The 13811-nt window shown below is 34.5% G+C and overlaps 1 protein-coding gene across 1 annotated transcript; it reads left to right on the plus strand.

Moving 5' to 3' along the window:
• The first annotated feature begins 518 nt into the window (after window positions 1–518).
• Window positions 519–5723, plus strand: LOC136808693 (uncharacterized). Its single transcript, XM_067065235.1, has 5 exons — window positions 519–987; window positions 1336–1462; window positions 2081–2119; window positions 3009–3134; window positions 3808–5723. The coding sequence occupies exons 1-5, from the start codon at window positions 583–585 to the stop codon at window positions 4311–4313; spliced, it is 1203 nt and encodes a 400-aa protein (XP_066921336.1). The 5' UTR covers window positions 519–582; the 3' UTR covers window positions 4314–5723.
• Window positions 5724–13811: the final 8088 nt, after the last annotated feature.

The following is a 13811-nucleotide window of genomic DNA, read 5'->3' on the forward strand; positions in this document are numbered from 1 at the left end:
CTAATTTTGTACGTAAGAAATTGAAAATGAATACTGTATGAGAAAAAAAAGATTATATTTTGGATGATTTTTTTTGACTCGATTCTTCATTCACGAATTGAGTTTGATAGTGATTAATAGAAAAATTGGCGAATTGAATGCTTGCAAAGTACTCAATATGATAAAAGCAAGCAATAAAAACAAGAATAACTACTAGCTGGCCAGCCAGCATGCATTATTCATTATGGTTTCCACGTCACCGCATTTATTCGTTTTGGGTTGTTGTCAAGTTCATTTCCCAATGGATGAGATATTGACATCTTTATTATTCATATCCATGGTTTTCAATTATTTATAAAATCATTCGAAAAATAAGAAAGGAAAAAATTGACTTCACTATTCATGATATGCGTAAGTCTAATCTTGCCCCCTCTGACGTAATCTTTTCACCATATAAGAAGCGGTTACATCATAATTTTCGCCATATATGGTAAAAAGATTACGTTAGAGGGGGCAAAATTAGGCTTACGCATATCAGGAATAATCTTTTCGTCGTGTCATTTCTTGATTTCATATTGAGCATATCAAGAGAAAGAAATTTTAATGTTGATAATTTTCAGGATGAATTTTCTACATCACTTTCTCATTCATTTTTACTTTATTCATCGTCAACATATCTTCGCAGCATCAGCAGACGATGGGTTTTTTCCTGATCCAGTTATCAGAGAAGTGATACAACACCATAAATCGAACGCATTTAGCATAGTAACCATCAAATATATCAAATTCATAAAAGGGACACGCGGCTATATATCAGCGGCTAAGCTAGGAAGAGGATGCAGTAAGAACGGGTTGAACAGAGTAGATTGCCCTGGTAGGTGCATGGATTACAACAGCTGTATATCTTGGTCGTTTACTGGGACTTCGTGCATTTGTTTTGAAACTGTTCCTCGAGCTTCACCTCGTAAAAGCGTTTTCTCTTCAGGCTGGCGAATTTATGAGCTAAAGGTTTGTAACGATCATTCTTCATCAACTTCGTTCCCAGTGCCCTCACCGTTTGATCAAAACGGGTACATTATCGCCCTTATCGGACAGAGAAATGTCGGACAAATTTTTTGAAGATGACGAAAATTTTATCCGACGAATAATTTAGACCGACGAAAGAAAAGTATTTTAGGCTAAAACTTGTGTTTCTTTGGACAAAAGTGGGTGACCAACCGATAAGGTACCCTTGCCATTAAATTTTGAAGTTATTATTGAATAAGTAAAAAATAGTAATTTTTATGATTACGTCGTAAACAACTCCAGTCTAGGAGTTTTTAAAGGTGGTTTGAGAGCTCTTTCTTTTACTTTTAGAATCCTTGCACTGAGAATTTAAATTTATGCGAGCATGGAAGCATTTGTTCACCTCATCGTTTGACCAAAACATACGATTGCATCAACTGTCTTCCACCTTATTCGGGAAAGCATTGCAATGAGTCAGGTATATAAGTCATCTTTTAATTTTGATGATTCTCCCACGGACTGGGGACGAGTATATTTTCAACAAACTTATGAAATGTTTACATTTTTATGTGGAAAATCCGTCCATCACTTTTAAAAACAGTTTTTGAATAGTTTTCACAGGATACACGTTTTTTATATAAGAACAAACTATATAAGAACATAAGGCTTCGATGGCCAAAATGTTAAGAACAAGTTAAGAACATTCTAAGGCTTCGTGGACTCTAAAACAGCCAATTTCTTAGGAAAATAGGAAAAATGGTCACAAAATAGTGAAATTAAGAATATTTTAAGAACATTTTTAGGCTTAAAACCCAAAAAGTTAAGAACATCCGAAGGCTTCAAAAATTTTGGATGTTCTTATAAAAAAAACGTGTACACGACTAACTAAATTGGTTATCTACGAGCTGAACTCAATTAATCATATGGAAGAGGTGGGGCTTGGAATAATATACTTTCGAACACATCTAGAGAGGTTTAAAGGCCTTTAAAGATAGAGTTTGTCAACCCAGAGTGAAAGACACATTTTAAGTTTATCGTGGCATGCATCACGAGATTTCATGAAAAATATCATCATATATTCCTTCTCTCGTTATAGATACACTTCCACCATCTATCAATCTACCACTTCACGAAGGTTAGAATAAAAACTATATAACTCTTACTTTTATGGGAGGGGGTAAATTCACAGTGTTTAAAAAAATAGAGAAGAAAATTTGAGAGAGAGAGAATAAGCCTTCTCCTATAATGGGGGATAGGCCTCACACCTAAAGTGTGAGGATCACAGCGCATATGCAAAAAAAAATACTTCTATCAAAAGCTATCAAAAAAAATGTAGAGGAAATACTAGTGATATGTTAGATTTTCATAGAATGAACAAGGCTTCTTCATGAAAGTCTGTTCAAGGCCAGTAAATGCCACCTGTCTTTGTCTTGCCTTGTTAAGGCAGTTCATTAAGGAACATCCATATGTAAAATTCGGTGCACCTCTTGGTCTTTTTGACCTAACCCAGCACGATAACATTTTACGTGGTAGTCGTGACCATGGCATACGAATAACGTGACCAGCCCAACGGAGTTGTTGTTGACAAATATATGAATCGATTGATTCAAGTGAAAGTCTATCAACTAGGTCAACAGTTCGTAAGTGATCTCTTAGTGATATATGACAGATAGTTCTTATACATCGGCGATGGAAGCTTCTTAAACGATTCAGAAGTTTCACAGCGAGGCTCCAGCTTTCGACCCCATAGATAGAAAGCTCTCTTCCTAATCAGCATTCGGTTTATATACCTTAAGAATGAAGTGGTCTTGAACTATAGCCAAGAGACCATGGCCCGGTAAAACTGCCTTTTCAGAAGGCGAAATGGCGTTACGTAATGAACATATATAATTTCTTTTAAATTGAACTAGTGGGATGGTGTGATGGTTGAGACAATAAGTTGAGATAATGTGGTCTAGTTTTAATAGATCTTTTCTGTGTTAAGATGTTATAATGTCCAGTTCATGTCCAATTATTTCTTTTAGATATTCTATTCGGGCGGAACATATCATGCCGCATGATGAGAAATTACTTCACAATGCCAAACCATTTAATCGACGTTTGGATTCATCCATGGCGGGATCACAGGAAAATCAAAGTCACGTGTGAAGGTGAGAGACAAAGTTTGTTGATTCCCCAATTTTCCCAGACTTTTGTCTTAAACAGAACTCCTTTTAAGGGTGAGCAAGGGGCTAATATACAGTCGAAGCTCCAATCAGCGGACACCTCAAGTGGAGGACAGCTCTGATTAGTGGACACAGATTTTTTTTCCCGTTCCAGTGTTAGTGACCTTCACAATGTTCCAAAAGGCGGATAGCTCTAAGTCTAACCTCCCATGGTGTCCGCTAGTAATTAGATCTTCGAGCATATTTCCATGAAATCATCACTTATACGGAAACAACCAAAACAAACCGGGTGTTCTGTAAACTAATGTGGTGAAGTAATGAAACTAGTGGCAAACATTTGGCTTTTTGAGGTATTTACATAGAAAAGATTACGTAATGGATATATGTGTCATAAAAGAGCTACATCAAATTATACATTGATAGGAGTTTGTTTACAAGTTCTTATCTGACCCTTTATCAAAAATGGAGCCGCTCTTCCAGAAACGAGTGTGATGTTTCGATTTGGTATTAAAGCTTTCTAGCCAACACATTTACTCTCAAAAGCATCGGGGGCAGTTATTATCTTTTGTTTTTGCTGACTTTCTGCTATTTAAAAAAGTCTATACAACCTTCAACACAGATGATATTTTTCTTTCATTTGAAAATAAATTCTTTTTAGGAAGGTACATGACAGTTTCTTTTATCCACACTAATCAAAATGTGAACGAGTTGAATTCAACCAACCTAACAGACGGCTTGGACCTTACCCACGGCGGCGGCGAGAATCGAGCCCATACTTCTTTCCTACAAGCGTTGGAAAATGTGATCCAATTTGACCAGATACATTTCCAATGTCGGCAGCAAAGCACAGGTTTGAAGGCTACATTGAAGTCAATGCTTACAACCACAAATGCCCATTTTAATGTACTCGATTATTTCATTGGTAAAAGTAATACGTCTCCTAAGGTTAAGATGATGGATAAATCAACCGACATATTCGATGGATCGTGGGATTTGGTTGGAGGTAGCGCTTCTGATGTTTCTGGTGCTCTTGATATCGAGGAAAGAACATTTAAGAATGTTGCACTTAGAATAAATGGATACAACATCACTTTTGGACCTAATTCGCAACAGTGTTTTGGACAAGAAGGCGATTTTTCGGAGTTCCGGGTGACAGTGAGCTAAATAAAACCATATCCTGCGTCTGCAATTTTGAATTCTGTAAAAATATATTGTCACAGCACAAAATAATAAAAGAGTTAGTTTTGAAATATTCGAAGGTTCAATGTTTTGAACGCTATAGTCTGTTTCCAAAGCACCATGGTAGAATCGAAGTCAAAATTTACAAATACAAATGCCCATTTTAATGTACTCGATCATTTCATTGGTAAAAGTAATACGTCTCCTAAGATTAATAGGATGGTAAATCGCCCGACATATTCGATGGATCGTGGGATTTGGTAAGAGATAGAGCTTCTGATTTCTCTGGTTTTCTTGATGTTGAGGAGAGAACATTTAAAAATATCGGACTTGCAATAAATGGATACAATATTACTTTTGGATCTAATGTTCAATAATGTTTTGGACAAGAAAGGTGATTTTACAGAGTTTCGGGTGACAGTAGCAATGTTACGCAAGGAGCTATTTAGGACTTTAGATACGTTTGAGTCAACCTGTATATAATTCGTCTTAGCAAAAATTGTAAACAAAAAATCTATGTGCAGGCTGACTCATAAATGCGTCTCAGGTTATAAAAAGCTCCTTGAGTAACCTTGATGGTGAGCTAAAGAAAACTATATCCTGCACCTGGAATTTCAAATTTTCAAAACTTTATATCTATTGACTTGACATGAATCACGCATTTTGATTGGACCAAATTCTGAAATCCCGCGATCTGATTGGACGAAAATTTAAAGAGAGTACCACGCCGGTTTTTATATCCTCTGATGCACTGATTCATTCTCCATCAAATTTTCACTATATAATATTTCAACTTTAGAAGATCAACTTTTGAAAGATTGATGTTTAATTACGTCAAAGCTTGGATCACATACGCTAAGGTATAAAACAACTTTTAAGCCCTGAGTGGATATCTGAAAATGCGAGAAAATAAAAATGAGTGCTGCTATTCATTTACTTTTTGACATGTATGTTTTATGACATGAGTGAACAAAAAAGTAAAATCAACACAGTTTGTTTTTTACTAGTTTTACAGTTTGTTTTATGACATGGATGATGGTATTCTAAGAACGTATTGTTGTGTTGTGGAACCCCTTTACTTCAAGTGAGACGATTTTGTCTCACGCACACGATGGAAATATATGGTTCAAAATGAGTTATTTTTCAACTGTATGTACCTGCAGGGGTCGTCTACGTATTTCAAACCCTAAAACCACTAAACATTAAAAGATAAAAATTGTTTAAATTTTTGCAAAAAAGCAGTACAAATGAGGCTGCTAATATTAGGCATTTAATTTTTTTTGACCGGCCTGAAAGAAGCTGAAAAATGTTCTTAAAAACTTTAGGTCTCAAAAAGCTTATATTTATTATCGATTTATTATATTCTTTTTATGTTTTGTTATATGAAGAAATACAAAGACCTTAAGATAAACAAAAACTTTTTCGTTTTTCAATGGGAAAGAACGTTTTTTCTAGGGACAGCAAAAACTCCCGCTTGAATATCCAACCTCGTACCAAGGCTAGGACTAGTCTGATTTAGCGAGTTGCAAAATCCGACTACTTTAAATCAAAGGAAAAAACTTTCGCGGAAGAAACTTTCACGACGCGAAAAAATCTCGCAAAATTTTGGGAATTTACTTTCGTGCATAGCTCCTTTGACTATATTTCGCGAGAATTAACTTTCGCGCTAAAAGGCAATTTAAAAATATTTTAACATTATTCTAGAAGAAAACAGTTTCAATACACGGGTTTCGAATTAAACCTGGCGCGAGAGAAAAAATCAAGTAAATAAAAGGAGCGATAAGGGGAAATGCCTTATAAAAGGTTGATAGATTTCCTTTCTTCTCTTTTGAAAGCCAGGTGTTCATTCAAAAGATGTTTTTCTATTTTAAATTCAATAAAAGAAATATGATTAAACGATTGACTTTTTATTTTAATGTTTTTTGTTTTCATAATGACCCATAAAGTCTGTCAAAATGGAAAAATGAGCTAAAATTGCTTGATACACGGCCAATTTTCGTTCTGTTTACTTGATATTTTTCGTGCAAATTTACATGGGATCAAAGCTAAAGCTAAGCAAAAATTTAATTCGAAACCCGTGTATTCACTTCCGTAAGCTTTCATCTGTTGTTACTCGAATACCAAATAAAAGCAAATACAAACAATAAATAGATCAACACATTCATATATCAATTTTCTTTAAAAATTTCGGTAAATAAATATTTTTCGCGGGAATTCAACCTCGTCCCCAGGGTATTCTCTGAGCTTTTCGACATTTTTGTATTGCGCGTCAAACTATATCTCGAGCCATATAAAAATGTCAAAAGGTGCGCGATAAGCCCTGGGAACGAGGTTGGCGGGAATTAACTTTCGTGAATAGCGACCTTCAGCATTTTTCGCGGAACTTAATATTCACGATTTGGCCGAAAAATCGCGAAAGTTTCTTCCGTGAAAGTTTCTTCCTTTAATGTTTAAAGTAATCTAACATTTAAGGATTTGAAAATGACAAGCAGCCATAAAAATGCCTTCGACTGTCCGACATCTTGTTTTTTTCACACTGTTTACCATCTGTCATTCACAAAGATTTTTTCCAAATATAACCCGTTACGTTAGGATGACGGATGGCGGATGACGGAGAAACTCGTTCCCAGTCCTCTCCTCCATTTTTTTTACTATTTTGATAGCATATCGAAATGACAATCATGCAAGTCAAAGAATGGAGAAACAGCTCTGGGTACGAGATTGGAAAAAGCATGGATGTATTATAGAACTCTAAAATAAGGGGCACTTTTAAGCGTCAGTTATTTCTAGTTTAGATTAATACTTATCAGATTTGTGAAACGAGAAATAGCTTTATAGAAACATTAATGATTTTTCAAGGTAAAGAAAAGCAATGCATCCATAGAATAAAACTATATATTTTATTTTATTTCGTCCTTTATTAGATAATATTCAAAGGAATCAAGTACCTTAAGGGAAGAAATTTTCGCGAGAAGAATTTTTCGCGGAAGGAATTTTCGCGGAATTTAATTTCGCGAATTTGGGCGTGATTCGCGAAATTAAATTCCGAAAAGCGAAGCACACCAAAATTTAAATCGCGAATTCCGCTTTTTTTTTCTTCTTTTATTTTGTTGTTTTTGACCAGGTATTACCAAAAAAGATGAACACAATTGATTTTTAAGCATTATAACGTGTATTTTTTACGAAATATAAACAAATATAAACAACTCCGTTATGCTTAAAAGTTAATCTAAGTTGATAAATTCTTCTCAATCGCGAAATTAAATTCCGTGAAACTTTTAAAATCGGCTCATTAGCCACATTCCGCGGACGCGGTCGAATTGGCGTGTAGGGATAAATTTTTCAAATGGTAGATTTACTTCGTTTCGTTAGGCGGCTATGGATCTGAGCAAATCTGAGCACGATAAGAAAAATAAACAATTAGCAAAGATCAGGCGGATCTAGGATTTAAGGGTCCATGCAAAAACTAAACCTTTTTATCAGGTTACTGAAAATTTTAGTCGGAATTAGTATGAAAAGTGTGTCCTTTGCTTTCTCGTCATAAAAACCATTAATTTTCAGTACACTTAATTTAAACAAGATCGTTCTTTTCGCTGTATAATAAAAAGACCAATAAAGGAAACCAGATAAATATTTAATGAAAAGTAACAGCAAAGAGCAAAAAAATTAGAGTTTTATCTATTACTGTCAGATTACGGACTTTGTAGACAGAAAAGTGTGTAAAGAGGGCAGTAAGAGTGAGAAGATTGCTTCAATTTGTTTTTTTAAATTTTGAAGTCATAAATATTTTCCAGAATTACATTTAAGATATTAATATATACCTACAAATATATTACAACAATCCACCAGGAAATTCTTGTGATACAAAAAATATTTTGTCTGTTTTTGAATTTATTTTGCAATCTGAAATCCAAGAGTCCATACAAAAAATGTCATGTAACTTAAATCCATGTTGTAGTTGATCAGTGTCCATAGCCTCAATCTCGCTTCTCATCCCAGTGGATTAATGTATGCAAGTTTTACGACTACCAAATGAAATAATATAATACAATCCTGAATTCAAAACGAGGGGGGGAGATGCATACCGGATGACTGATTGACTGCATAACTTGAGGACCCTCATAATTGTTTGTACGGTATATGTAATTTTTTTATTAGCTTCAGAATTCAGTTCTATAAAAACATCCATTATTGGCATTAATTTTCAAGCCAGCACATAAATAAAGTCTTCTGCAACCTCATCCTTGAAGCATGACCTTTGATGTGTTTGTACCCTTCGTGTACCCTATTTGCTATTAAAACATCGAGCTGTCAGTAAAGTGTTCAACAAAGCCAAGACCAAAACCAAAACAAAGCTAAGTGAGCAACTATCAAAAGAAATCTCCTGATGGTCAACCTCTTGGTTGTTGTTGGGGTTTCGATTATGTACTGCTTGCTCATTTTCTCCATAGCATTATTCTTGAAACTGATAGAATTCCAGATAAAAAACCCAACGCTTCTTTACTCGTTCATACTTAATTTTCTTGATCAGTTCGTATTGGGATTCAGGAACTATAACATCTGGTAAATCATTAGAAGATGATCTGAAATTACTTTTCATTGTGGATTGTGAAAACAACTCCAATCTGCTAAAAATTTCAGTCTTCTCTAACTTTTCCTCTCAATCTTGGCTTGTTTTGGTTTGGAATTATCGCAAGATGGCGCATATCATCGAAAAAGTCCCTACAGCTAGTTACCAGGCCCTTTTACGGAATGTGGCTAATTCGCGAAATTAAATTCCGCGAAATTTGCCATTTTGAAACTTTGATTCGCGAAATTTAATACCGCGAAAATTTCTTCTCACGAAAATTTCTTCCCTTAAGGTAACAACAAAGTCAAGCAACAAATTTTATACTCTTTTTACCTTTGAGAATATCGTTGCTCGTTGACCGCCCGTCGCCGTGCCCGTTTTCGCTTGTGGGGCGTCATTTCCAGATTTTGGCGGGAGTATCAAAATGGTAGAGTTAGCTGTGAATCTGTACAAGACGATGCTAAAACCTGATGATCTGACTAATATCTGGACGACAGGATGTATGTTACTCTACATTTTTTTACGCGATGTTTTGTTGCGATGATTCGTTTTAAAAAACTTTATTGTTACTACAAAATTGGCATTTTTCCATAGCGATTACATAGTGTGCACCCCCACAGAATAGTGTGTGTGTGTGTGTGGGGGGGGGTGTTTTGGATCGAAAAGTTAAGATGGGATTATTTACTTTAGGTGGGATTTTTGGTGTTTTGGTAATGTTAATGTTAGTTTTTTCTCATTTCCAATTTAATCTTAACTTTTCTCCTTTTTATTATTATTATACTGTAAGAATTTTTGTATCGATCCTCGGATTATTTTACAATTCAAAAAAAGCAACGAAGCAGAACGGACGTGTTTTTGAGAGAAGAGAAAAAAGAGAAATTTTGTGTAAAAAAGTATAAAGTGTTTTAAAAAATTGGAAAAATTCTTGAACTTGATTGTTTGTATTGTATTGTTTGTTGTTATTATTATTAACTTTGCTTGGCAAATACCATGGATTCGAAAAGCACAAAGAAAATGATCAAGGAACTAATCGATGACGCTTTAGCAAAGCATGAAACCAACGTGAGAACATTTATAGCAGCTAATACTACTTTGATTCAGGATTCTTTGTCTGAAATGAGAAAATCAATAGAATCCTTAACAACAAGAATTGGAAAAATTGAGACGACAGTAAAGGAGCATGATGGCAAAATAAATGAAATCGAACGATCGATCGAGTTCACCCAAAACCTTTTGGACGACAAGACTGCTGAAATGGATCGTCAAATCGACCAAAAGCTGCGGTTAGAAGTCCGGAACCTTAACAACTGTATATATACATCGAACAAACAATTAGACTTCTACAAAGAAAAGCTGCGTGTTCTAGAAGACCGAAATCGACGAAATAATCTAAGAGTGGATGGCATTAAAGAAAACGGGAACGAATCTTGGGAAGAAAGCGAAGCAAAAATTGAGGATTTTTTAAAAACAACGATGAAGATTGAACAAGATATTTTAAGGGCACATAGGATGGGTAAGAAGGATCGAGAAAGGCCAAGGACAATAATTTTCAAATTGCAATCATGGAAGGACAAGGAAATCATTCTCAAAAACTCTAACAAATTAAAAAATACAGGATTCTTCATTAACGAGGACTACTCGGACGAAACAATGGCGATAAGAAAAAACCTATTCAAGGACATGAAAAAAGAAAGAGACAATGGTAAGTTTGCTAGAGTTATCTATGACAAACTTATCGTGAGGGACTTTAGACCAGCCCGTTAGGAAAAATCTTTTCATTTTTAATGATTTATCTGAAACTATGCCACTAAATATTCAAAATGGGTGATTCATCTTTTTGCCTTCTAAATGAAAACCATACATTAACTCTTAGTGATTCTAATGATCCTGATGTAAACATTTCTGAAAATTTTAGCCTCGAAACTTCTTTTTTATCAGCAGACGAAACAAAACAAAAGCTTCATCATATAAATCAGGACTTTTCATTACTTAATATGAACATCAGAAGCCTTTCAAAAAATTTCGAAAACTTTAAAATTCTTATTAAACAGCTTGATTATAACTTCAAAATTATCTGCGTAACCGAAACCTGGTGCAAAAAAGACGAAGCGGAAAGCGAAGAAAATCAATGTAAGAAAAGCTTCTCTAATTATTCTCTTCCGGGGTACAAAGTTTTACACCAAGCAAGACCACATAAGAAGGGAGGAGGCCTGTGTATCTTTGTACACGAGTCTCTAAATTTTAAACGTAAAGAAAATCTTTGTGTGAATGATAATGATTGTGAAATCTTAACAATAGAAATATTAAACAAAATTTCTCGAAATATTTTAATCTCATGCGTATACAGACAACCTTCTGGCAATTTAAAAAATTTTAAACAGCATTTAAAAAAACACTTAAACAACAATAGTTTAAACAATAATAGTATTTACTTAGCGGGTGACTTCAATCTAAACCTTCTTCATTATGAAAGTAATAAACATGTTAAAAACTTTGTAAATACTCTTCTTCAACATAACGTTTTACCGACAATCAACAAACCGACACGAATTACAAGAACAACTACAACTTTGATTGATAACATCATAACGAACGATTACTACAACAATTTTACGGGCGTGATAAAATGTAATGTTTCAGACCACTTTCCAAATTTTCTCATAAGTGAAAAAAAGATTGAAACCTTTGAGACTGAAACTACAACCTTTAAACGATTCATTGACCAAAAGTCAATAAAAAACTTTCGTGAAGCCTTATCAACTATGAATTGGGAACTTGTAACAGAAACACATCATGCAGAACATTCATTTCATGCTTTTAACGAAATTTTCACAAGAACATACAAAAAGACTTTTCCAAAACAAAGAATCGAAATAAAACCAAAGACGATTAAATTTCCGTGGATGACAACAGGATTATTGAAATCTTCAAAACGCAAGCAAAAATTTTATGACAAATTCTTGAAAAATAGGACCCTAAAAAATGAAAACGTCTACAAGGCGTATCAAAAACTCTTCGAGAAAATCAAGAAAAAAGCCAAAAAGAACTATTTCTCAAAACGTATCAATAAATTTCAAGGAAATTCCAAACAAACATGGAATGTAATTAAAGATATTATCGGCAAATCAAAAACTTTTAATAAATTTCCCCAAGAACTTACTTACAAGAACATCAACTATGATAAAAAAGAAGACATAGCTGATATTTTTAACGACTTCTTCTCTACCATAGGAAAAAATTTAGCATCAAAAATACCACAAACAAATCAAAATGTTTTGTCATATATTGAAAACTACCAAAGCTCTATGAATACAGAACCTTTAACTCTCGACGAACTTGATAAAGCATTCAAATCTCTACAAGCTAACAAAAGTCCAGGAATTGATGAGATTGACGTCAATGTTGTCTTCAAAATATATGACATTATCAAACCTTTTCTTCATCATATTTTCAACCTCTCCTTAAAACAAGGCATATTTCCGAATGAATTAAAAATTGCTAAAGTTACACCCGTTTTTAAAACAGGAGACAAAAATGACCCAGGGAATTATAGGCCAATCTCAGTTTTACCATGCTTTTCAAAACTCCTCGAGAAAATCATGTACAACAGGCTCTATGACTATCTTCAGCAGCATAAAATTCTATATCAAAAACAATTTGGCTTCCAACAAAAACACTCGACTGAACACGCTCTACTTGAATTAATCAGTGAAATTTCAAATTCTTTCGAAAAGAACAAGACGACTTAAAGTCGAAAATTTCGCATAATACTTGAACATCAACGACGAAGATGCGTGAAATGTGACTCCTGCAGCATTATGCATTTTGAATGAAGCGTTACACAAAATATACACAATGTATTGTACACACAGGTCATAGATACCATGTTTTTTTAATGAAAAATCTCAATCCATTAAAAAAAAGATTCCTTAAAAAATGTGACTAAAGAATTCCATTCTATAAAGTGTAAACAAAATCTTTCATTTCAGAATAATTCAGAGAACCGCAATATATACTTGAGAAAAAAATTTTTTTTTTGAAAATGAAGAAGAAAAAATGAACTTTTCATTCTTTGATGCCAGAACCCTCATTTTGTGCTTTGAAGGAACTTGTGATAAAGACTTCTTTCACTTGCGCAAAGTTTGTATCTACTTCTTTCTATAAGGGGGGGGGGCTATAAACAGTAGAATTTATCTAAAATTGAGAAAAATGGCTAGTCAGAAAAATCAGTTGTATACTATCTTCGCTTTCTGATATGAATGATGGCCCACCACCATCAAGATCATTGGACTTTTCCAGAAAAAAATTGTATATGGGGGGGGGGGTGAAGGATATTTTAGACCTGACAGCAGGTCTACCCCCCCTCCACCCCGACAAGCATCAGTTGATCCCATTGAGAGCAAGTTTACCCCTCCCCCAGGACAGGGCAAATTTTGTAGATTTTTCACTACCCACTCCCCCCTCCAGACACTATATCCTCCACCCCCATGTACAGACATTTTCTGGAAGAGCCCATTAAAGGCAAAAAGCAGTTGAGTAGTTGAACTCCAGCTTCTGGACTAGAAAATTGCAGGGTAAAAACTAGCCAACTTTAAGCTTTAAAGAAATAATACTCCTTGAGATTAAACTTTGACTCCTTTATTATAACTGCTTTAAACTGCATCCTATTAAACAAGCCCTCCCCAATCTCTTGCCGTTCATCCCGTGAGAAATATATACTGTAGGGGAAAGATTCCAGAAAAGTAACAAGCAGACAAGAATCTTAGTGCGGAAATGGGAATCTTATACAAACAACGGTACTATGATTCAAAATGAAAATCCTAATTAGCAAGAGGTGTATCAAGATCGGTGAAGTTTGATTGAAGCTCGATTAGTTTGATTTATTACCTTGTTGCCCATTCTTTTTACATTTC

The sequence above is a fragment of the Clytia hemisphaerica genome, unplaced genomic scaffold (assembly GCF_902728285.1).
Source record: "Clytia hemisphaerica strain Z4C2 unplaced genomic scaffold, Clytia hemisphaerica genome assembly, whole genome shotgun sequence".
Taxonomy (NCBI): Eukaryota; Metazoa; Cnidaria; class Hydrozoa; order Leptothecata; family Clytiidae; genus Clytia; species Clytia hemisphaerica.

Coding starts and splice junctions, on each gene's coding strand:
- LOC136808693 (XM_067065235.1), top strand. CDS start 583: ATGTTGATAATTTTCAGGATGAATTTTCTACATCACTTTCTCATTCAT. Junction 1,463..2,080: donor AAAGCATTGCAATGAGTCAG/GTATATAAGTCA, acceptor CTCTCGTTATAG/ATACACTTCCACCATCTATC. Junction 3,135..3,807: donor AATCAAAGTCACGTGTGAAG/GTGAGAGACAAA, acceptor AATTCTTTTTAG/GAAGGTACATGACAGTTTCT.